The sequence below is a fragment of the Rhipicephalus microplus genome, chromosome 2 (assembly GCF_043290135.1).
Source record: "Rhipicephalus microplus isolate Deutch F79 chromosome 2, USDA_Rmic, whole genome shotgun sequence".
Lineage (NCBI taxonomy): Eukaryota > Metazoa > Arthropoda > Arachnida > Ixodida > Ixodidae > Rhipicephalus > Rhipicephalus microplus.
The window spans coordinates 218864340-218889673 of NC_134701.1; the positions used below are offsets into that span (position 1 = coordinate 218864340).

The 25334-nt window shown below is 43.6% G+C and overlaps 1 protein-coding gene across 1 annotated transcript in view; it reads right to left on the reverse strand.

Annotated features, from left to right (window-relative positions):
* Positions 1-25334, reverse strand: part of LOC119169564 (cell adhesion molecule Dscam1) — a 547574-nt gene that overhangs the window by 55516 nt on the left and 466724 nt on the right. The window contains exons 14-19 of the mRNA XM_075876128.1: positions 17618-17766; positions 14005-14136; positions 12661-12828; positions 7365-7435; positions 3914-4151; positions 1801-1899 (exon numbers count right to left, since the gene is read on the reverse strand). Coding sequence (XP_075732243.1) covers positions 1801-1899; positions 3914-4151; positions 7365-7435; positions 12661-12828; positions 14005-14136; positions 17618-17766 — 857 coding nt within the window. The remainder of the gene's footprint in view (positions 1-1800; positions 1900-3913; positions 4152-7364; positions 7436-12660; positions 12829-14004; positions 14137-17617; positions 17767-25334) is intronic.

Genomic DNA, 25334 nt, shown 5'->3' on the forward strand with positions numbered 1-25334 from the left:
AGCTCTGTGGACTGCCAAACAGTGTGTGGGGTAAATAAATGGCTTTCCGTTAGCACAATAGACAACGTACGTTTTGTAATGTAGTGGCTAACACCGCACGCTGAGAATTGAGAAGTTGATAATTCGATTCCGTGCGCCAGATATTAACGCGATAGCGTTAAAGAGATAGTGTTGCAAAGTTCGGCCGTCGGCGTCGGCGCAGTTGGTTGTGAGCGAAAAATTGAGAGAGGAGCAAATAAAAGAAAGAATAAAACTTTCTGGTCCCATTGAGAATCGAACCCGGGCCGTTCGCGCGGCAAGTAGGCGTTCTACCACAAAGACACGACGTTACTTGCAGCTGTCATAGAGCAAAAACAGTACATAAATGCCATGTAGTGGAAAGAGTCTCCTTGGCGCATTTTGTTCGACATATGTCACGACGAAAACGAGCCCATTCGGCAATTTGTAGGTGCATTTGGGAGGTCATCAAAATACGTCAAAAAAGGCCGGGATAGTGCAGTTATCACCACTAAAAACACACAGGGACTTTCAAACAGCTCTAAATATGAACGACTATGTCCATTTAGCGGAAAACATATCATGCCTTTCCAGAGGCATTGATAAACCAAACAGCAAACGCTAGATCATGTTATACCATCTGTGAGGTATTGTGAGACTCTTCATGCCTCCCAGATGGCAAGCCAGCGGCCTGTATCTTGGAGGCTATGTGACTCTTGCTTTAGACCAAAAACTTTTTCGCGCACGCGCGAGCGTGTGTGTGTGTGTGTCTGTGTACCATCTGTGAGAGATTGTGAAAAACGTGTCTCGACTACGGCAGAGTGCCGTTCTTGCAGAGGGAAGTGGCCACAATGCACAGTTACTGCAGTAATATAAGTCGCGCTTGTGCTCGCGCGTTCGTGTGCGTGCGTGTGTGTGCGTGCGTGTGTGTGTGTGTTGTGTGTGTGTGTGTAACGAAACATATCAATAACTATGCACTTAGCGGTGGAAGGGCGCACTAGGGGCCGGATTTCGCTATTGCGTTCAACGCCTAAAGGTGAAGCTTGAGGGTCCCCCAATTTTTTTTCATCGAATTTTTTTATTTACAGTGTTTTAGTGTATATTTTTCAACGTCACTTTGTGACGAAAGTAGGTCAGCGAAGCCATAGTGAACCCCAGTATGAAACACTTTCGTGTTAAAAAAGAAAATGAAGTGGATAGAAGTTCAACCCAAAGCACTAGAGAAATATAAAAATTTATTAAAGAGGATGGAAATTTCTCCATCGTTACATCTCTAGTTCTAGAGCATAGGTCTCTTTCTGCTGAAGTTGTAGGTTCAATGTCCAGGTGCAACATGTTTTTTTTTAATTGACTCAAAATTCTTTTCATTTATGTGACAGTTACTGCCCTATATACAGTTAAAACTCACATGTCCCCAATTCGCTCCATGACCTTATTTTCTGTTAGTTGGATTAAGTTATTTTCTTTTAGTGTGCCAACTGGTTCTACAATGCCATGTCTGTTTCTGTTATTCCCAATGTATTGGGAACTTTTGTATTTTTGTCACTTTTCCTGTTGTCAAAGTATTCAATATGTCAGTAAAGATATAAAACGGCATACATGAATGCCTATTAGATGGTGTTGACCATAGTTCAGTCACGCGTTTGTCGTTACTTTACTCGACCGTTCAATTAAATTGTATTCACTTTGACGATGTTCTACTGTCATAGTTCACCATGTAACCTAAGATGGGCTTCTTCAAACTTTGTTTGAGAACTACATGACAGCTCGTTTACGCAAGAGGCAAAAAAAACGCAGACACACCTGTTATTGGTTTTGCTTCTTTCGATGACACATCCCAAGACACCGTCACAGCACTTGTGGATGTAGACACTACGTGGATCACAGGGGGAAGAGGAGGATCTGTGTCGTCATTCATCCAAAAGAAAAAAAGCCAGTTAAGAAGAGCGTTTGTTTGCGAAATTAAGGAGCAAATACAGTGGAGGACTGACTCATTAAACTTGTTCAATTATTGGTGGCGCAAAATAAAATACTATACGTGGATACTTATGCCTCATGCTAGCAACAAATAAAGTATATCGTGTTATAATTGTAGCAGATGTAAGCATTATGAACTAATGGTATCTCAAAACAGCTTTTCATTATATGATACTAGAAGTACTATTCTTGTTTCTTTCAATAAATTGCAGAATGGTTGCACGAAGTATGGAAATTTTCATTGAACTGCCAAGTTTTCCTCAACCAGACAAATAGAGCAAAAATATGGCGGTAGCCATCTATTTGTTTACGGGGACTAAGATTTCGAGTTGTTTTTAACATTTGAAAACAAGCGCGTTGTACTTGCTACTTTAAGTGCACCATCATAACAAACGATCACAATAATGAATTTATTTTTGTGCAAAAACGTTCAACTTCGTTTGTCACAGGCCAGTTGTCAGCAAGAATTAAGAAACAGGATGTTAATACTACATTTATCTTTTATACAATAAACATAGTCATTCAGCAAAAAGGCATCAAACGTGTCTCAAAAATGCACGTAAACTTATGAGAATGGAGAGAAGCCAACCACCCCTTTGTAGCACGAATCCACAAGGAAATGCATAGGAATTTCTCAGAAAAAAAAAAGCTTCTTATTGCCTAACAGGCCGTCCTTCTTCGTGTTCGAACCCGCGACCAACAGCTTTCTGGTGTGGTCGCTCTACCAATTGAGCTAACCAAAAAGCTAGCAATCGACACAGCAAGGGTGAATTGATCTACCACCCGAAGCACATGGACAGACGTATTGCAAATAAATTCTGTGAAAACCCCGCAAGGTGCCGGCGGAGGGTTAAGAAAGGGAAAGAAGACGACCCCCCCGTTTGTAGCATTCTCCTTATAAAAATTCTTTCACACACCCAAAAAAATGAGCCTTCGTGAACGAACGTCATCTTTTTAGGATGTCTGTATCATTTAACGATTAATCGTTTGGCCACTGTAATAGGCGTGCCAACATAGCAATAATAATAAGCAAAACGCTGCTTTAAAGGAGTTCTCTCGGCCCCGCCACGGTGGTCTAGTGGCTAAGGGCTGCTGACCCGCAGGTCGCGGGTTCGAATCCCGGCTGTGGCGACTGCATTTCAGATGGAGGCGGAAATGTTGTAGGCCAGTGTACTCAGATTTGGGTGCACGTAGAGAACCCCAGGTGGTCAAAATTTCCGGAGCCCTTCCACTACGGCGTCTCTCATAATCACATGGTGGTTTTGGGACGTTAAACCCCACAAATCAATCAATCAATCAAGGAGTTCTCCCAAAATGCAACAGCAAGTTTTCGTCAAGAAGGATTTAGTGCGCTGTAAACGCAGACACGGTTAACCTCAGGTTTTTATTTGTCATCATAAGGCAAGAATGACATTATTACAGGGGCTCCTATAAAAATTCTCTGAGCATGGATCTGAGTGTCCACTACTTATATTGAAATAATAGCGTAGTTCAGGACGTCAAATTCTAGATATTATTATGATTTAATATTTAGAATGTGCTTTTAATTGCATTTTATTCGATAGCGCAGGCTAACTTCAACGGGACTTCACTGTACTGTCTCCATACATGCGGAGGTAGCTCAATATAATTGACTGCCTGAAAGATAATAGCGCGCGCCGTCGCGCAAGCGCACATTTAACCACTCTCACGAAAAACGATTGGTCTGATTCATGCTTATTAAAACCATTATTGAACGTAATAAATGGCTGCGCTAAAGACATTACTGAGCAACAGATATACACAGGCCGGGTGTAAACTTCCAGCTGCGCATTGTGTTCCAAGTATACACCAAGCAGCCCAAATGAGAGCGTTATTGCCAATGATTCAACTTTCATTATTTAACGTAAAAACTGTTTATAGACAGAAGCAAAGTGGCAGATGTCTGCCTTTTGTTCACCATGTTCGAAAGTTTGAGCAGTGATTTCGGCAGATGGGGGCCCGGCGCCTTTGCCGTTGAACGCCTGCACGATCACGCTGTACTTGGTGGAACGCTTCAGGTTGGTGATGCTTATTTCTGGAATGAAGCCATCCAGGACATCAATTGTTTTGTAGACAAATGACTCGCCCGATCCGACTGGCTTGTAGCCGACGTAATAGCCGCGGATCCGTCCGTGTGCCGAAAAGTTTGGGGGCGGCTGAAAAAAAATAAAATAAAAAGACGGTTCTGTCGTTACTAACCTATGCACAAACAACCATGAACACAGGATACGATCGTCAACTTACACAAAGGAGCACAATGGTATATGCACGCGCGCACCTCGTAAATGTTAGGTTGGTGCTAATCACAACATTTAGTCTGATTCTTTTTTGCCACGTCCATCATATGACAGAAAAAAATAATTTATTTATACATTCATTCATTTGTCTTTTCAGATACCAATAATTCGTGCAGATAACAGCCACGTGAACTGAGACTTCAAGTACAGAAAGAAAGTTGGGTGGGCAGATGTGATAAAGCTCGCGGGTATAACAATGGCGCTGCAGCCACAGGACCAAGTTTTATAGCGGAATGTGGGATACGCCTTTGTACCGCCGTAGGCGCATCCTGGCTGATGATAATGATAATAAATATGATAAAGCTAAATCAGTATTTTAACTCTTATGACCTATTTTAGCTCCTATGATGAGAAATCGTCAAAAAGTACCGTTGAACAAAAACTATCCAAGCGTATGGGCACATCGGTGTCTCAAAACTGTATATAATAAGAAAATAAATATTAATTGGCTTATTTTGACTTCGTGGTCTGCTACCTCTAGACTTCCTTTATCCACGTCAGAACATTGAAAAATATGCATTGCCCACCCAAAAATGGGCAGACAGCACGTACCTTAGAAATCAAGGTTGTGCGAAGCATCCGCATGGAAGTCGAATGTATTTTAAATTTTTATTGAGCGAAACGTCATGAAATGGCGCTAACGAAATGAACCCAGAGATGTTTTAGAGCTGTATATGGTTTACATTAGCAGCTGTTTACAGGCACGTAACGGTGCCAACCTCAACATGAACATTACCAACACCAGAAATGATAAGCTGATATGAAGCGCTGATGCTCACGAGGATGGTAGCTTTGGGCATTGCTACATAAGTCAACTTCGGCAGGTGACACCTAGCTGCAACTGACGTTAACCTGACATGACGGCTGTATCATAGTAGTACATATGTAACGATTATAAAATTGGATAACCAGTACTGCAACCACGATCGACGTTACATGACCATTAGGGTCTATTCAAAAAGCACTTTTGGGACGTGGCGTGGTTTTGTAGTAGAATACTTGATTGCCACGCAGAATGCTGGTGTGCAACTTCTACTGGCCCCCTGAAATTTTTTCTTGGCATTCATTCGGTTAACGCAGCCGATGGACACCTTTTCTTAATGACCAAGCGTTAAATTACCCATGTGTGTTCTCACCGTTCCTGAGTACATATATCAAGTGTCATTCAACTACGGCACAAATTCACATACCCACATATATACATACAGTAGCACATACCCACTCGTGGGTGTGTGTTACTGTCTGGCGGGTGCTGTTTTACGACGTTTATGACGGGAATTGTAACATTCATTATGTCATAATCAGCCAGTTGCATCCGTACAGCCATCTTACCCTCATATACAAGTCTTGGTTTACGCCAAGTTACGGGGTGATCATTAAAGCACCCAAGTGTAGGCAGCAAGATTGATAGATAGATAGATAGATAGATAGATAGATAGATTAGATAGATAGATAGATAGATACATAGATAGATAGATAGATAGATAGATAGATAGATAGATAGATAGATAGATAGATAGATAGATAGATAGATAGATAGATAGATAGATACCCTCAAAGTCACCGAAGTTGCCGAATCTCGAAGTCGCCGAATCAGGAGTTATTCGCGCTGACAAAAACTAAGAAAACAGAAACTTTCATTCGACAGCTAATGTCTATCACTTTTCATACTTTGACGCACTATCACAACATGACCCAATGGTAGCTGCTCATCATTGCCAGAATCTCGTCACACTGGTTTTGTGATCTTCCTAATTATCTATCTAAGCATGCATAATAACGAAAATTTGAAACAATGAAGCCGGTGAAATATATTCAATTAGAAAGTTGTACATCAGCATGCTAAACGTCGAGTTAGACTGTTCCTTACTTTTTATTTATCAGGTATATTGTCCTGCTTACCGCAGATGCCAGCAGTATATATATATATATATATATATATATATATATATATATATATTACATGACATTTTCGATTATGCGCTGTATTGAAGTGCTTCTTAACATTTTACCACAAGTACTGCCTCGAGAAGGCTGTGCGAAAACGTATGTTTTTCTTGCGGCAACAGAAAATATAACAGCCGTGTCTGCTTATTGCTATCATAAACCGCCCCGAATTAAGCGTATCGTTTGTTCGCGGAACGTTACATAACACTGCATTCACGGCGCGCATGAGCGCGTAAGCAAGCACGTCCCAAGGTTTTTTTTTTGTATTTCACGTGAATATATGTAGAAAGTAGAAAAACAATTATGAACATTTCACAGAAAGTTCGAAACACTGTCACCGTAGGTTTTGCGTACTCGTCTACAACTTCCGCGTCAGAATTTTTCGCCCAGCTTTCTTGCTTCAAAAAGAATTATTTAAACCATCCAATTGGGCAGTTAAGGACAACACAAGAAACAGCGTGAACTACTGCAGGCAATAGTCAGCAACTTCAATTGGGTCGTCTAAATTTTGTCGGGAGGTAGGTGTAACACCAAAGACCTTAACTACAATCACATGAATTCTCAATTTTCGTTTCGCCTTTTTAATTGATTTCAAGCCCCGCCGCGGTGGTCTAGTGGCTAAGGTACTCGGCTGCTGACCCGCAGGGCGCGGGTTGGAATCCCGGCTGCGGCGGCTGCATTTCCGATGGAGGCGGAAATGTTGTAGGCCCGTGTGCTCAGATTTGGGTGCACGTTAAAGAACCCCAAGTGGTCTAAATTTCCGGAGCCCTCCACTACGGCGTCTCTCATAATCATATAGTGGTTTTGGGAGGTTAAACCCCACATATCAATCATTAATTGATTTCAAAGCTCATTCGGTAAATTGTGCAGTTTATCGAAAACAACGCACGAAAAAGAAAGCCTGAATTCCTGGCAGAATCACAAAATTTGGTATCCTCCTCATGGGTTGCCTAGGTTCATCTGTATTTTTTGGGGTGCAGTGTGGCACAGGCATTTATTTATATATAATTTGCTAGAATCGGCCGATACCTTCTTTCATGTTGGGACAAAGGGCGTCTATTTTCGCTACGTATAGCGTTAGACGCTAATTACCGAATGTAGTCCTGTTTCCTTCTTCATACTCACCTTCCACGAAGCCTTCAGAACTTGTGAACTTAGTGGCACGACAACCAAATCTTCAGGAGGTTTTGAAGGCACTGCAAGAATATTGCTCTTTGTATGCACCAATGATCAGACAATACAAGGAATGTGATTTTTAACATGGCAACACGTCGTTAGTTTGAGGCTGTCCGCAACGCTTTACAAAGCATACATGCTGTTACGTCTATGACGTAGTTAGTTCTTACACATTCGATAATAGTACGAAACATGATACAACGGCTCATCAAATGGCTGCAACAAGACAACTGTATAACGGTTAGTTCTTACACATTCGATAATAGTACGAAACACAATACTACGGCTCATCAAATGGCTGCAACAAGACAACTGTATAACGGTTAGTTCTTACACATTCGATAATAGTACGAAACATGATACAACGGCTCATCAAATGGCTGCAACAAGACAACTGTATAACTCGAATAAATTATTTTGAATGGAATGAAGGTACATCTAGTGCCTTGTCACAGGAACTTGTGAAAAGTTAAGTACTTGCCAATGAATATATCAAAGTCTTTGGATTTACACTGTTCAATCCTTGTGGTAAATTGACCTTACAAAAGCTCAATGCTGCCCCGCGGCGAAGGTCTAGTGGCTAAGGACCTCAACTGCTGACCATCATGCCGCGAGATCAAATGCCGGCTGGGACACCTGCGTTTTCGATAGAGGCGAAATTACTGTAGACACGTGTGCTCAGATGTTGGTGCACCTTAAAGAAACCCAGGTGTTTCAAATTTTTTTATTCCTCCACTATAGCGTCTTTCATAATCATATGGTGGTTTTATTTATATGGACGTTAAATCCCACATATCAATTAAAAGCTGATTGCTGAACCTTCACATAGCCGTATATTATGGGTACTTTTTCAACTATGAAGGCAAAGGTAAATATATATAAATAATTAGACACTAAACTACATAATTTGCAGTCCAGCAGTATTTTGAAAACTTTTGTGCGTTCGTGTATTTTGGGAAGGAAATTGTGGCAATCAATAAAAAAAAATAGAGTGTAGGCGCTCTTTCCCTTCCTGCAGTTACGCCTCAAACTCCGCCACTCTGGTTCGGCAGAGCTAGCAGTACAGTTTTATATCATTATTATCTTAAAGCCATTTAGGTCTAGCAAAACTCTTTACATCATTACAAGAAGAGCCTTTGGTTGCCTTATATTACAACATATTTAATACTTAGCAATGAGTAAACGTGTAGACTGGCTTATACGCCTTTAAAGTCATTGAGGTCCGGGTGAGATGCTTCAGTGACTTGAAGCAACCATACGTTCTTCATTTTCACAGCTGCTATAATTTATGAAGCGTACTAATAGACAAGTAATAACTAAATGAATGATTTTGCTTCAGCTTTTTCTGGTCGATATGTGCATTGTCTGGAGACTTTTTGAAGGAAAGGAAAAGGGGTTGTTGATTAATTATGTAAGAGTATATAAAATTAAGGTGAAGGGACCAGCCGCAGCAGTAGACAAGAGGTACAGGGTCCACCTCCAGTACGCAATGGGCTGGCTTGGAATTATATTTTATGTATAACTGCGGTACCAACGACTGGCAATCGGTACTATCATACTTACAGTGAGAAAGTAGTTTCTCCTTTTTGCTCTTTCCTACATTGCTTTTCTCTTCTTTTTACCCTTCCCCCTTTCCCCCTTCCCCCGCACAGTGTTGAACAGTGCCCTCTAAAAGGGACACTACAGAGCAAAATGATTTTTTCCGTATTTAAGTACAATTCCACAACACCAAAAGTACTACTCTGTAGAGGAAAAACGCGCGAAAAAAATAATGCGGGTGGCGACGTGACATTGGCGTCACGGTATTTGGTGCTGACCAAATACCGTTACGTAAGAAATTTCGAAGGTGTCTATAGGGCTTTATAGCTTTTAATCAATGAAAATGCAGTGCGTTGCAATTTGTTGGTGCCATAGACTTAGTATGCGAGGTTTCACAGAATTTCATCGAGCCAATGCCATGAAAAAACTACAAAAACATTTTCATGTTTTCTACGTCATTATCAAGATTTTGACTCAAAATTTAAAATTGAAATTTCAACCTTGATTCTCTCCGCTATTGTTGAACTTATAATAGTGAAACATATGGCAGTAGATTTCTCAGAGTGGAGCTTATCAATTCTAACCAAGCCAATGCTCCTTTTGGTGTCCCTTTTTTCCAACTTCAAACCAACGTCAAACACTGGTCTTTGGTATCAGGAAGAATGTGGTGGTTAAATTAGGCACCGGAGAAACAATGGAGCCTAAAGTACTCTGACCATCATTACCCTCCACTCAAGCCTCACTGTATTTCCTTGCATATATTTAATTCAACTACCTGAAGAGCCGCCACTGCATCACGAAAACTATATAGCTAGATGGCGCGTCCGTAACTCATCATTGCGGCCGTGTTGACAGATCGCAGCCCTGCGTGAAATCTAACGCTAAGCATGCTGATGTAATTAGTGGTGTTCGCTAATTATAACACGTGCTTAGAATGAAGCGCCGTGGAGAACTCGAAGTGACAATACACACGCCGACAAACTGCGTTCGTCATTCACCACTCACCCCTCCTCCTAACACACTTCACATCCCTAATGCGATTCGCCACATATTGTTGCAGAATAGATTGGAAATTTAAATTAGATATGGTGGAAGTGCTCTTTTTTTCCTAGTATTCAAGCATACAGTGATACGCATCAATATTTCCGTAAATGGTAGTGAGCAATATGGACAGTACATAGGCGCCATAAAAGGAGCCGTCACGAATTTGCGGCCGCCGTTAAAGCATTCTTATGCAACCTAGCATTGTGTTTTTATCAACTGCACAGAAACGGCAAAATGCCTTGTTTTCATGCACTTGGTACTTATCTGCTCGTTAACCCAACCTTTGACTCGCAGAGGCTGAAATTATAGTCAGATATCTCAGTTTTGAGTTAATAACACAAAATATCAGTGAATTTGTATATGACGCGTGATATCGGAGCCCACATCTGTATATTATTGCCAGGCGCGTTCCTTATTTTCGCGCTTGTATCAATCAGTTTTCGCCCACAAAGCCTGCCAGAATTGGTTCGCACAAACTGCGCCTCATTGTTCGAGAAGACTCGTGATTATTAAAGATCGCTCTGTTAAAGGGGCCCTGCAACACTTTTCGAGTATAGTTAGAAAATACTATGATCAGTAGTCGAGGCTCTCAAGAACATGCGAGCCAAATATTAGAGCGCAGGACGTGGACTGGAATACGCAATAAATTATCAAAATCAGCTCAAAATTACTTTCTCTTCTCTCGACATATGACGAAAAACGCTCAAGAATAACTCGTAGATTGCCATCTGTCAGCCATTGGCTGATTTGAGCATGGCTCGCTTGGTCGTTTCAGGGATCTCCGGGAGAGGCCGGGACTTGTCCATGTGTGCATGCGCGACCACACGGAAAAGCCACGTATTTAAAAAAAAAACGGAGAAAAAAGTGTTCAACGTCACGAGGCGCGCGTGACGTATTTTCTTTGCCCCTGCCATCTTTTTGTGCTTAGCTTCCAGTGCTTTCGTGGGGACGAGAGAAGAAAAAAAATGGCAACATATCCACGGAGTGAATGATGGAGAGTGGGGCGAAGAATTCATCCCTCCATTCGTTCTTGCTTCCGTCCGTCCATGCGTCCGTCAGTGTGACCGTCCATGCGTCCATCAGCCCGTTCGTGCGTGCGTCTGTTCATGCGTCCGTCCCTGCGTTTGACCATGCAGCCGCCCCTGCGTCCGTTCATGCGTCCATCCATGCATCTGTCTATGTGTCCGTTCGTCCATATATTCAACACTCCAAGTACCACCATCTCGCATCTTTTCATCATATATTCCCCATATAGAAGCACCGCTATCCAGCGGACATTCCAAGGACTAAACGAGAGGTGGCACACGCACACTTTCTTACGGCTTGCGCTTCGGGTCCACTTCCCACCTTTAACCACCTCGAGTTCATGGTATATACTAGTTCACTGTATTCATGGCACTGCGTCCGAACGCTCGCTAAACCTTTCGAAAACCAAGGAGGTTACGCCCAGCGAGTATGACGTAGCAAACTTTTTCAGTCAGATAGTGCTGAATGTACATGCCAATGGCTGCTAATGGGAAATGAGAGGCGGAGAATTCGGCCTTTACTTTCTTACGGCTTGCGCTTCGTATCTACTTCCCATTTTTAACCACCTCGAGTTCATTCATGGTATATACAAGTTCATTGTATTCATGGCACTGCGGCTTAACGCTCGCTAAACCTTTCTAAAGCTAAGGAGGTTACACCCAGCGACTATAACGTAGCAACCCTTTCTCGTCAGATAGTGCTCAATGTACATGACAATGGCTGCTAATGGTGATCGCAGCCTGCGCGTTAACTAAAAGCCGAATGCTCCTATCTCTCATTCCCCATTAGCAGCCATTGACATGTACATTGAGCACTATTCTTTATTGTTCAACAACGCACAGAAGAAGTCTCTCACGGGCACCACCTTGGAGGTCAAAATGTTATACTTGTTACATACTACGGGGGACGAACGGGTGCCGCTATAAAGAGCTTCGCCCCTAAAAATGCGTTTGCAGCGTGCGTCAAAATTTAACTCTACTCGTACTGGACAGATTCTTGAAAATGTTGCGGCCTTGAATTCGTGAGGCAATACGCTCTTCTAGTGAACCCATTCCATGGTTACATGAAAACACTCGAGGTTATTCTAGAGCTTGCGCGACGACCAGTGATAAGTCTGGAATATTCGACAGCACATGTATAAATGCCGACGCACTTCGCCGCTTGTCACTTTATCGTTGGCCAATGCTCTGTCCGCCGTTATCGGTGCCAGTGTGTATCGCTGTAGTTTCACTTTTCGTTGACTGGACACAAGTTCAGCCCAAATAAAAAGTTACACCATTTACTTACAGTCTGCTGCCTTAGTCCACTTCTCAAACCCGTGACAATCTAGTGGTCCCTGTTTTCTTACGAAATATAGATATATAATAAATGATTACCAACCCATCATTTAATATAAAAATGACACCAGCGCCTATTCACGCGTGTTTCTTTAGCGAACCAATTGCCTTTTGTGTGAACCGGACGAAAACATTCCTAAAATGTGAATTTGAGGGGCACATTTACCATTAGCCTTCGTTGGTATACAACATCCACGCTAACTAATAATTCACTTGCACAAGCGTAATGCACAAAAAACAACATAATATCTTGATTATTTGTTCCAACAATTTAGATACTCAGGGAAGATAGGACCTACCTTCTTCGTCCGTGGTAACAGAAATCATGGGGCTTGGTTCGCTCCTCCCAAACTTGTTGACTGAGAGCACGCGCAGATGGTAAGCAGTGATAGGCTCCAGGTCGTCCAACACAGCTGAGGTGTTGGAACCGGGTACCTCCACATGTCGCGAATCCTTCTGCCATGTGCCTGAGAGTAAACGCAATAACACATAAGTCGGGGATGTCTTCCCTGTTTCATGCTGATGGTAGACAGAGGTGGTTGAGCCAAACTGGAGTGACACACTATATATATTTCTTTTTTTGGACCATTTAGTAATTTGCCGAGATAGGCGTAGAACCATATTTGCCAACGCTGGTGTCGGAAACCTTTTGGGCCGAAGGACCGAGTTGCATGAAGCCGGGACGGCAGAGGTCACACGGTGTTTGAGGGGGTTCCGGGAGAGGGGCCTTTACAGGCAAAGGGAAAAAGTATTATTGAACTGACAAGAGTGATGTACAGAACTGGTATGAACACCACCTTTATTTACTGCACGCATGTCACAAAGCTGCCATGGGCCTTTTCTGGGTATGTATATTGCGCATGCGTGCCGGCATCGACAAAGCACGCCTAATGAATTTTAGTGGATTAACGACTACGTCAGCTGCCGAACAAGCGACAGCTAATGTCAAAAACATGCAAATGTTTCCTCCAAAGAAAGGAGCAGATGCAGGCCCCCGAGATAGCTAGCCAGTGCTTGGTGAGCAATATCACAGGATAAGGACCCTCAACTTCGTTTTCGATTATCTCCAATGGAGGCGCTGGTCAGACCCGCAAAAGGCCCATTTTGAACGTAGTGTACAAGAAAAAAGAAGCGACATTTAATGCGACTTTTAAGGCTGAAAGTTATAAGCCAGATGACTAAAACATACACTAGGTTCTTCATCTGCCGCAGCAGAAAGTCGTGCGGGTATTCACCGCTTACTTAGGATTGAGCTCGCGGGGGAGGGGGTGGTTCCTATAGTTGTGGTCGGAGCTCTAAATTTCTGCCTCACGGGCTACCAGTTACTGACCCCTGTGCTAAGACATCCGCAAGTTTGAAATACTGCAAAGATTTGTGCAACACTTGTGGTTTTTTTTTTACAGTTGATGGCTCCGTTTAAATGGTTCTTTCATGCGATCCGCAGCGGTGAGTAGTGCTCCTTCATTATATTTACATAACAGTAGCCCCTCTTTCCTAGGCTACTCATACTCGTTTTCTCTCTCTCTCTCTCTCTCTCTCTATATATATATATATATATATATATATATATATATCGTTTTTTTCATGTATACTTCTGCGTGCACACGAAAAGATAGACATTTGGCGACGAAGCAGAAACTCACCAGAAACTTCTTTCCACTGCAAGAAATAGCCAAGAATGTCACTGTTCCCGTTGAAAGGCGCGTTCCAGCGAAGCGATATTCGTCGACTGGTCGCTTCTACGACTCTGATGTCATCGGGTGCATCTGGTGTCTCTGCAAAGAAACGAGAATATCACTCATGTACCCGAGCTTAACGAAAAAAGTCTTGCAACGTGGAACTGTGCCTCGTGTTCTTGGAAAGGTTAAGCGCTCTTTTTTTTTTCAATGGACTGACACTATAGGAATGTCGCGGCCATCGTCGTGCCCATGATGTCAGAGAGTCAGAATCCTGCACTCTGTTTACAAATGGTCCGTAAAACATGACGCGATCCATTGCATTGGCCAGAAAGAACTTGCGAATGCCAGAACGAGTTACGTCAGGAAACTCAGTGCTTATTATATGATGAAGGTCACATTACCTGCCATGCTTCGGAGGTGCGGCAGAGTGAAGTCACACACAAGCAGTGGCTGCACGGGAGGTTCACTTTAGTACAGGCAGGCTCAACATTTTACTTCCGGATTTTCTTATGTCATGAGAAGTTAACTTTTTTTGTGTGTGCCTTTTAGTGCGGGCCGAATTGGGAGGGTTGATAGATACTGTGACACAATTATCAGCTCGGAGATAAAGGTTTTGAGACAGACTACAACCTCAGCCTGTATTACTCACAAAAAGAAAAAAAACTCAACTTAGCTTGACAGTTTTTCAGCAGGTCTGCTACTAATGTGATAAAAATTATCAACAGCGTGAACCGGCACTTGATCAAGCACCATCTAAGCACTCCATACTAAATGTAAGGAAGAGAAGCGGAAATATATGGCCCCTTAGCGGTGTTTGCCACCCGTAGAGCACGAAAGTTTAGTTAATTTCAATGTATTTCCAAGTAAATGAATGTATTTTCACTGCGTTCCCTAGCAGACGCATGCCTGTGTGGTGGAACAGCTGCTAGCCCCGCAAATTTTGATCCTTTCTCAGACCTTAAATTCCTTCATTGTTTATTTTATTTGCATCTTTCTCGATTTTACGATTACGGACAAGATGATAATTTTGAGCTCAAAACGAATGACGCTGACAACGATGCCCGAATTTCCGCGAAAGAACCTCTTTAACGCTTTTGCGTAAAAAAATTATCTGCAACTCTCTTGCTTTGTCAGCATTCTCTTAACTTTGCTGTACCGTTGATCTAGGGAAATATAGTGATAAAATCCATCGCAAATCAATCATGTCGTCTCTGCACCGTGACAATCATGTTCACATGTACTGTAAAATGAACATATAACTATATATTATCCTATTTAGGCTTCATACAGTTGTGGTAAACTCCCGAGGCTTATAAATGCGCTTTAGAACCTAATAATTCTGTAACATAGGCGAAGCCTAGACGATGACCGCAGCTTTGCTGATGGAATAGAATTATGATGCGTTGAGACATATTTAATGCCGTTGCGAAGGAAATAGGCTAATAGAATTCGATTAAACAAGGTCTTCATTATTCAATGGAAACAACATAGGCCAAACTAAACGATAATGATGGTTGATATTGGCGAAGATAATGCGAATGCCAAAGAGGCTAATGTTTGTCGTCATTTTTAGTCGAAAGTTTTGGAGCAAACTGTAAACAAAAAAAAGTGTTTGTTGCTTGTTTGCTGAAGTGTATGGCACGTGCTCCGATTTCTTCTTCGGATGCCAGAATCGAGCAAAGCTACAAATGACAGCTGTGTCAACTCTGGTAGAGGGAAAAAAATTCATATTGAATTCACGGGAAAGATTAGCTAATGGACTGAAAACAACTCCGTCTCGAAAGCAGCGTACGAAGCAAAACTAACAAAAGTTGCAACTGGCAGGCAACGAGAGCAACACAAAGAAAGACATTGAGATGATGATGATGAGAAAGAAAAGAGACTGAAAAGAAAGACGAGGGAATGATGTAGCCTTGGGCGCAATGTTCACAGTGCCTGTTTACTTTTGACCTTATTGTGCTTGTTCGTAAGGGTCGCCTCAAATATCCACCCTTCAATCTCTTTACTGAGTTTTGCCATATTTCATTTTTGGAGTCCCTGCTATTTACCACTTTGCGATGAATCTTCCAAGGCTCTTTTTAAAGTAATCTCAAGACAGTTATGAAGAACGATCTCAAACATCTCTTTCTTCATTCAAAACATATTCAAAACGTGCAATAAAAAAAACCTCTGAGACCAAATAATCGCAATACGTGAGCACAGTTTGAAAAAAGAAAAGAAACAAAAAAAGAAAGACGAGGAGACCGAAAAGGGCAAACAGGAGCAACGCTAGAGACATAAATTTGAGGGATGCCATCCAAATCCCCTCTGTGAAGGCTGAGGGTGGCGTTGCATTTCTAGCGAGCAAGTAAGCAGCAAACACACGCAGTGCTCACACTGAGCGATGGTCCAGGCATAAAGAGAAGGCGAGCAATGGGCCATGAAATAATTTCTCGGAAAATAGCAGCCTGCGCAGGGGGAGCCGTTGCGAGCGCACCCGAAACGAGCGCACCCCCCTTTCTATTTCTACGCGTTCTATTATTTTCGGTCCTTCATTTTCTTATCTGCCGTCATGCACGCTGTACATTTTTTTTCGTTCTCCTTTTCTTATCACTCTTTTTATACCACGTAGCTTGAGATAGCGTGGGCATACGGCACAAGTGGTAACAGGGGCGGACGAAACCGAGAAAGATCGATGTTCAAGAAACATGTTACGTTGTTTTATTCTTTAAACAGCTGCATTTGAGACGCTGCGATTCGCTTTGCAACATTACTGTCTTGTGCTGGCTGGTTGGATATGTTTGTCCTTGAGTCCCGTGGTAAAAGCAAGGCATCTTGCAGTGGCAGACTGAAATATCGAAATGGTGTGGCTCCTTTGATCCATTACTCTCGGGCGTGTTCTGAAGAAGTTTATTTGAAGCAGTTGACGCCAAGCGTCGCCACAGACTCGAGACGACCGATATCGCCTGAACTCGGTCTCGATTCTATTGTCGTGTACCGGAAAAATCACCAGAAACGAAGAAGTTGTGCTTTAAGAGGGGTCAGGGGGAGGCATGGGAACAAGTTAAAAACATCTCCAGTTGTGAACACATTAATATCAAGATGTAGTGAGTAATGTAAGCGCGTTGATTAAACAAAAATACATGAGAAGGTGGTAAGAGGGAACCAATGTGGAATTGGAAATGTTCGTGAGAACTCTCTTCGATTAACCAGGGCCAAGAATAGGTGGCCTGTGAGTCGTCTCGCTCACAGCGTCACCTCGGGTCTCCCAAACCTTGATACAACGCAGTGGGATGAGTTTCCATCCCTACCAATCATTGGCTTGGTGAGGAGGTGTGTCTCTCCTTTCATATATATATATATATATATATATATATATATATATATATATATATATATATATATATATATATATATATATATATATATATATATATATATATATATATATATATATATATATATATATATATATATATATATATGTATATATATATATATATATATATATATATATATATACCGGACACAACCCTCGTACCACGCTTCCCCCATACGACCAAGATTCTGCTAGCCAGAAGAAAACAAAAATGCTCACCTTGCACGAGTAACTTGATGTTAGTTTCGTCTTTTCCAAACTTATTTGCCGTGAGGCAGGTGTACAGACCAGAATCACTTCTTTCGGTTGCAGCGAAGAGTAGCGACGATGTCAGACCATCCGGCGTCGGAGTGTCATCTTGCGTGAAACTGTGAGACCAAGTGAAATTCGATGTTTTCTTTTAAAGACATAACGACAAACACAAAGTAAAGTTCTCTTACGAGGTCACATAGTATGCTGCTGCACAGTCAATCCCATAAGCATTGATACCAATCCGACTCTACGCGTCCATTTCACAGAATAATAAAGGGCTACATTTATATTCATTGTTATCTTAAGGCAGCCCTAGACTATGAGGTCATAAGAATGAAAAAGAAATCAGATGTGTGAGTTCGTTGAGTATTCGTTGTCTAGCGCTGCTTTACCAAAATTAGCAATGGCAACCAACTAGTCCAGCTATTCGTTATTCTTCAAGCGCCGATTTCACGAAACTTCTCTTTTTTTATGCATTTTCCCGGTGGTAAGCCAGCTTCACTAACCTAGTATTTGTGCATTGTGATTGAATGGAAGGTTAACGTTCGAAAGTGTTTACCTTAGGACAATTTTGTGAATATGGGCTCAGAGTCTTCTAAACAGTAAAGTGCGTTGTAGAGGTATGGCAACAGTTTGCTTAATTAATGACTTTTATGTGGTTGCAGTTACGTGAAGGACCTATACGATGCTTAGCAGTGGTGTTCACAAGTAAATCGAGTTCGAGCTTTCTTCGCTCATAATTCGTTTTCTCCATAAATAAAACTTTTAATGCCCTTGAGCTACACTAGATCAAAAGTAAAGAGCGTTGAATCATACACGAGGCATTGCTTGACTGGACATAAGCTAAGCTTAAGGACTACGCTTTTAGAAAAATAGCAAGTGCTTTCCTTAGTGAAAGTGACTGAAGTGATTGTAACTTGATATCAAGATTGATTGATATGTGGGGTTTAACGTCCCAAAACCAACATATGATTATGAGAGACGCCGTAGTGTAGGACTCCGGAAATTTCGACCACCTGGGCCTCTTTAACGTGCACCCAAATCTTAGCACACGGGCATACAACATTTCCGCCTCCATCGGAAATGCAACCGCCGCAGCCGGGATTCGATCCCGCGACCTGCGGGTCAGCAGCCGAGTACCTTAGTCACTAGACCACCGTTTCGGGGCTTGATATCAAGATTTCAAGAGATGAGACCGTTTCGCGAAATCCCATCAGGAAGCAATTATGTTTTGTGCTGCAACTATAAGCCTCCAAAAAGAAAGTACGTTGTTGACATCCATTATTATAGCAGCACACTGTACCATATTTGTGACTCCTGCACTGGCGAGAAAAATTGGTTATACTAATTCTATTCGCGAGTGCAAGCGCCACGCTTGGGGGACGTACGCGAAAGCTAATAACTCCTAATCGTCCCTCTGTAACGGGATGCCACGAGAATGGTTGCAATGACACTCCTTAATCAGCCGTTCGCTATTACGCGGCCGAGCATAGCCCGTAAGCACAAGGCGAGCTGGCGGTGGACACCCTCAGCCTCCGTAATTAACGGTCGGCGCTCGCCTCCGCCGCCACCTCTCCCGGACGCCACTCGGTCTCGTTGCGGAGATAGGCAGCATCGCCGCACTCACTTCTCGCGTCGCGAGGCGCGGCGGACGTGGTTGGATGTCGAGTTTGGAAGGATGCGGGTGGCCATTCTGAAGCTGCTGTGCTGGCGGAGGTGCTGACCGGCCGGTGCAACGATTATCTTCAGAGCTCTCGGAGCGAGGCTCCGGTATCTCGGGCACGAGGAGAGCGCGCCCTAATTACGGTGGTGCGTTGCGCGCGATGGGCAGTGCAAAACTGCGGAGAGGGGGTTGCGGCTACGACTTTTCGAGGTCTTTGAAAGAGAGGGTGACTGGATACAAAACAGGGGCCAGTGGCACGTGTAGCCCCCATAGAATCACTTTTCAAAGGGAGCTGTAATTTGAAAAGGTTTGAATATGAGTAGGTATTGGTGCGATCCTTGGGTGGCGGACCGATACTTACTCGTATGTTCATACGAATACTGACACTACAGTAATTTTCTTTAACGGCAGAGCTGTTTAAGGTTCAAATACATCGTAGGTGGTTTGTCACCAGCAATCTCTTCAGCGAAAGAGAATTCTAACGAAAAAGTAAAGCAGGGATAAAGGTGTGTGGGAGAGAGGGAAGCGGAGTTGGTTGTCTGGTTAATGACTGATAGTAACGGCGATAGGATAGAGCTACGGAGAGAGGAGCAGGGCAGAGATGAAGCTGTGGCGCTGGCGAAGCAGGTGGTGTGGAGAGCAGGATTGGCTGATAACCATCATCGAAAAACTGAGGGCCTCGCATTCGTTCTACAATGCAACTTGTAATCGATCAGGAATGCTCGCCAATAGCTACGGGGTAAAACTGTTGCGACCAGCTCAGCTTCGCGTGATTACGTCGGATGATCAGCACATAACTTTTCGTCCTCAATCTGAGTCGATTGCAAAGTTAGGGGTGTTGGAGGTGGGCCTATCAACTACAAAAGTCTTCTTGTGTCATCAGTGAAGAAATTATAACGACGTTGACGTACACGGAGCAGGAGAAATTGATTTCGATCCCTCCAACTTCTTCACAGCAAACGAAAAGTGATTCTTCAAAGCCGCCGTCCGCACCAATACTTTCCCACTCAAAGCTGCGGTATCCCGTTACGCAGTGCGGTAAGCGACGCGCACGCCTAGGCGCAAAGGGAGGCCTCTTAAAACACGCTAATGCGCATGAAGCACGCGGAGGCGAGCTTTCTTCTGTTAACGCATGTAAGTACACATACTCGTACAGGCACAAACGCACGGACTCACTGGTAGATAAAAAGTCGAGCCGGTATTGACTCGCCCTGATGGAAGAGCACGGCGAAGCCTAGCACACCGCACTGAGTTAGTAGGCAGAGCGCGTGCGTCTGTGTGTGTGCTTCCCGCGTAAAGGAAGCCATCGCTTTTTTTTTTCTCCGGGCGTTTAATTAGCCGGCCGGTTTTCCGCTTAATGGGTCGATACCCGGCGCTCGGTGCACACCACTGCGCTGCCTGGCCTTTTTCTCCCCTCTGAGCACTCTCCACACGCGCCTGCCCTGCAAGCCTCGTCGCTTCAAAGCCGCTGATGTCGGTACTCAAGGGAGGCCTCCTCATAGCGCCGGCCTATTGCGCTTGAAAAGAATAACGTACTACACGCGGCTTTCTGCAGTTTCTGTTCATCTTCTCGCATTCCCACCACTTCCTTTTCCTATCTCTCGTCTCTGACGTAGTTTCAATAGTGACGTTGGTGTTCGCCAGAGATCTTACTTTTAGCTTTGTGTACGTGTGCTGCAGTGTTATTATGTCGGCAGCTTTTGAGTTGCTCGAGCGCGATATCCATGGGAAAAACATTTGCCAACGACGTGGTGTTATCGAGTGCTCCTTCTTTCGACAGCCATCGGAGGCAACCTCACAAAGCCTCACCGCTTCGACTAAGGCCCACCTCTTCCTCGATCTCCGCCTTCCCACTCGCAAACTCTTGCCCGCTCTATGTTGTGCGTGAAGCATGACTGCACCGTTGTTAGCTGCCGCAAGCTCTGGTATCATCTCCTGAACGGAGCATATCCTGCGACCGAGGTGCAGCTTTTTCTTTTACTTTCTTCTGCTGAATTTCTGCGGTAGTTTTCTTTATTTCAGGTTTTGATGCGTGTTTGGGTTAAGACTTCGGATAGACGTGCATGCTCACTCTTTTACCCAACAAACATAGATATGACTAGATTCTGTAAGTTAGGTTTCCATTACATGACGGATGACTTTGTTACACTATAGGCCCCTTAATGATATGAATAGGGGTTTACCTTCATGCGTTTCTAACTTAAAAAGTCTTTGGAGTTTCAAAAAGTTATATATAAATGATGTTTACCTTTAACAGAGGAGCTGTTAAACTTTCCTGTTCCACCATTCGGGGTGACCAGAAAACTGCAACTCTGGGTTCAGTGCTTGCAATGTGATAACTCGGCTGAAGCGTGCTCTCTTGGTCCCTTTCTTCATGATACTTAGTGGCTAATTACAAGCAGTTTGCTCTTCACGATGTGCAATCGAGAAATGAGGATAGCTACAGTACATATTTTGTATCTTCTTGTAATTTGGTGCATATTAAGGCTTGTACTCAGCAAATTCACCAAAAATGACACTGAGGATGCGAAATTTAGGCGTCTATTCCATGCATGCACATTTCCAAGACAGAGAGAGAAAGAAAAAACAAGAGAGGGGAACAAAGCAGCAGAAAAACGCATAAAAAGAAAAGACCTTACATATTAAGGCCATCCTAACTACTAGGATCGCTTGAGTTAAGCCCTTGCTAATTAGGACTAAGACAAGGCTGTGTTATAAAAATGGCTCTAATTAAGGCTTGTTAATTAACACCGTGTTCAAGTATACCTTGCTGATACTCTAGGTAAATTTTCTTTATGTCCCTGAAGTAAAATAAAAAGAAATGCAGCTCCTGCTGTGCACATGTTTTCGATGTGTGCGTGAGGGGTGATACTCCAATGTTCCACGGCGACTGATAGGTACACCTAGAGTTTATTTTTAATGTATCTTTTAATATATTAAAAAACACAATTCGCCCCCGAAATGAAAAAAAAGAAACAGAAATGTTTATTAATGTTACCTAAAAAGTAATGATCTCGACAAACCCAGGTGTTCCAGATGCGCGTAAAATACATAAAATTTCTTCTGTTACTAAGGCTGTCACTATAGGCGAATTATCGTCGCCACGTTTCCAGTCATTCAGAGAAACATGGCGTTAACGGTGTGGCTCCTACCCTAACGCACTTTGTATTGTTCACGGTAAAGTAATGTATAATTTTCACTGACTACGAGGCTGACTGCGCAACAGGCTGTGGTAGCTATAGCAACAGTGACGACGTTCTGTAACCACTCGATCAGCCGCGGCGCCGAAAGAAAATAAGGAAAAAAAGTTCTCAGGCTGCCTTTTTAGCAAGCTTGTTTCCAGAGCATTCCACTTTTTTCCTTAGCGAGGTTGGTGCTCGTCAGAGTTATTGACCACTTTATCCATTACCAACATCGAGCTAACAATTTCTATTTTTTCTTTCATTCAGGGAACTCTTTCACGTTATCGTCAAAACTTTCGTGCCAACAGGCCCGATATTTATTTATTTATTTATCTCTTCTCTCGATGCAACAACGAAAGCACCACGTACGGTCGAAGAAGCAAGGCGAGAAATTCAAGAACGAAAATCAATACTCGCCGTCGCTAACAAGCTACGGAGTACTATACACAACTGAGCAGCACACGGTCCTTGTGCGAGAGTTTCGTCTGGGCAAGAAAAAGGAAGAGGTGAATGGGGAGATTCGTCGGGAAGGAAGGGGAAGTAGAAGAAGAACAAGAAGAGGAGCCTTGCGTGCGGGAAAGAACCCGGCCGCATTCGTTCTTGATTTCTCCCTTATGCGCTGCGGCCTGTTCAACGCAACCAAGCGCACCACACGCGCCTCTGCGAAAGATGGTGAGTGAAGGCCACCGGGGATTTACGTTCACATCGTTAAACTCCAAGACGCCCCGCGGCGCGCCGTGCAAGCGTCGAGGTCTGCCTGGATACGGCATGCGGCGAAATATTGGAGGGCTCCCTCGGCGCACGTCTCAGCCCCTGCTGCCGCCAGAAGCAGTGTTCGGTGTACAACTGCGGGCCATATACCAGTTCGCTATTCGAGCGAACTGGTCGCACTGGCCCTGCGCATTGCCTGCGGTTTCGATTCGAACTGGTAATACTGGCCTCTCAGCACGGTTTTCCTTCCTCTCTCGCCGCCACCACCACCGCTTCTTGTGTGCAGTTTAGCGTACCTTAATTTTGTTTGATTATTCATTACTAGCTTTATTTAGTTGCTTTAGCTTTGAGGATGGGAACACAGAGATGCTCTTCGCTCTATTTTTTCAGGTCTATTTCACTGGTGAAAATCTAGTTGGTGTGCCTGGCCTGTTTATTATTTTTTGTACCTTGTATCACATATAGCTTGGTTGGAAGATATAGCTTGGTTGGGCCATTCATTCTATCACCAGGAATGACGATGCGCTTTGCCGTACGCGCCTTTTGTACGAGCAGAGGGCAGGTTGGAGATAACTGTATCATGACATTAAAAAAATTAAAATCTTTTTTTTGACTAATGTGCCAGAAGCGCGAAAAACATGCCACGCGGCTGCGTTTGACGTATGAAAGTCACAACTGGCTTCATGGGGCCATGGGAGAATAACATGATCAACTAGATACAGTTTAAACGAATGAGGCTGTAAATAGAGGGGAGGTTTTGAGAAGTTGTCAATTGAGTAAGGAGTGCACTATATGTATGACGAATTCAGACGCTTTAGAAAGAAAATGCTCTATCGATATGCTTAAAGCCCCACGCTAGGACATTTACTGAGGCTGTGCTTATTCCTGCTTTATACTTGTGCTTCTTGTGCTTTACTAAGACTGTGCGTATGAGCCCATGAGGTGCCACAGTTTTGCAAAGTAGTTAACACAATTCTTCTGAATTGGTTAATTTGTGTCACACAGCGCCTGTTTTCTAGGGAATACGCAGTCTCGTTTCACTCTCGGTAATGACGGCGCCTTGATTAAAGCAGTTTAAATAGAGGGTTCGCCATAGATAAGTTATCGGCAGTGCTGATACACTATTTTTATTTTGCATATTGTCAGTCATCTGATATAATACACAGTTGGTAGAATCAATGGAGTCACTATACCAGTAGAAACTGTTGTATCAATGGTGAGATATCACGTACCATAGCGTGAAGCGTGTGGTGCATGGTGATGCAAGTATAGGGGCGAATAGGAGTGTTGGAGAGGTCTCACTGGAGTGAGTGCGTCGGATAAGTGGAACTCGCAAGTTCATGCTTACTCTCGGGACTAATTGTCTGTTCAGTTCATTTGGTTGTTTCTCTGATATGAACAAGCCCTCCGAAAAAAAAAAATATTGCGTTTTGTAATGATCCCACACGTGATGGAGTCCTTCAACATGCAACCAGTGTCTCTAGTACCACTGCTGAGACGGCTGATGAAGTGGTCATTGCCCTGGCACTCTAAACCCCACCTGTCACACAATCATGTATGACTCGCTCTGCCGTTACTAACTTCAGCAAAGGCCACATCTCCCCTCAAGTGCTTTGCATCCTTTGCCAGGCACCACGCTCTAAAGACAGCATGATCTCCTTGACATGGATTCTCGCCCATGCGGGCTCAGTCCACCCACAACTCCCATACCTCAATAAGATCACCCACTCCATTGTGCGAGGCGTCCACCGCGCCGGAGTAACAGGAGACGAGTTCGACACTAGGGACAGTCTAAGTACAATAATATTGTTAAGGCATTTTACCTCGGACGCTGAGCCTTCCCCCCACCTTATTCCAAGCTCTGCAGGTGTTGACCACAACTCTACGTCTACTGAAAACCAACACGTATCCCTCACCTACCAGCCTCCGCCTCATATTCTCGGACGTACACGCTACTCCCAAGTGTCGGTGGGAGTGCCCGGCACATACATAAACACTAACACCACGACCCTATCGTCGAGGCTGCGTGAGGCTTGGCGCAGCTCCGCCCTTGATGACCAAGCATGGGCGACCTAGCACGCCCACGAAGCTGCCTCAAGGCAAGCCCTTGACGCCCTCTCGTGGGAGG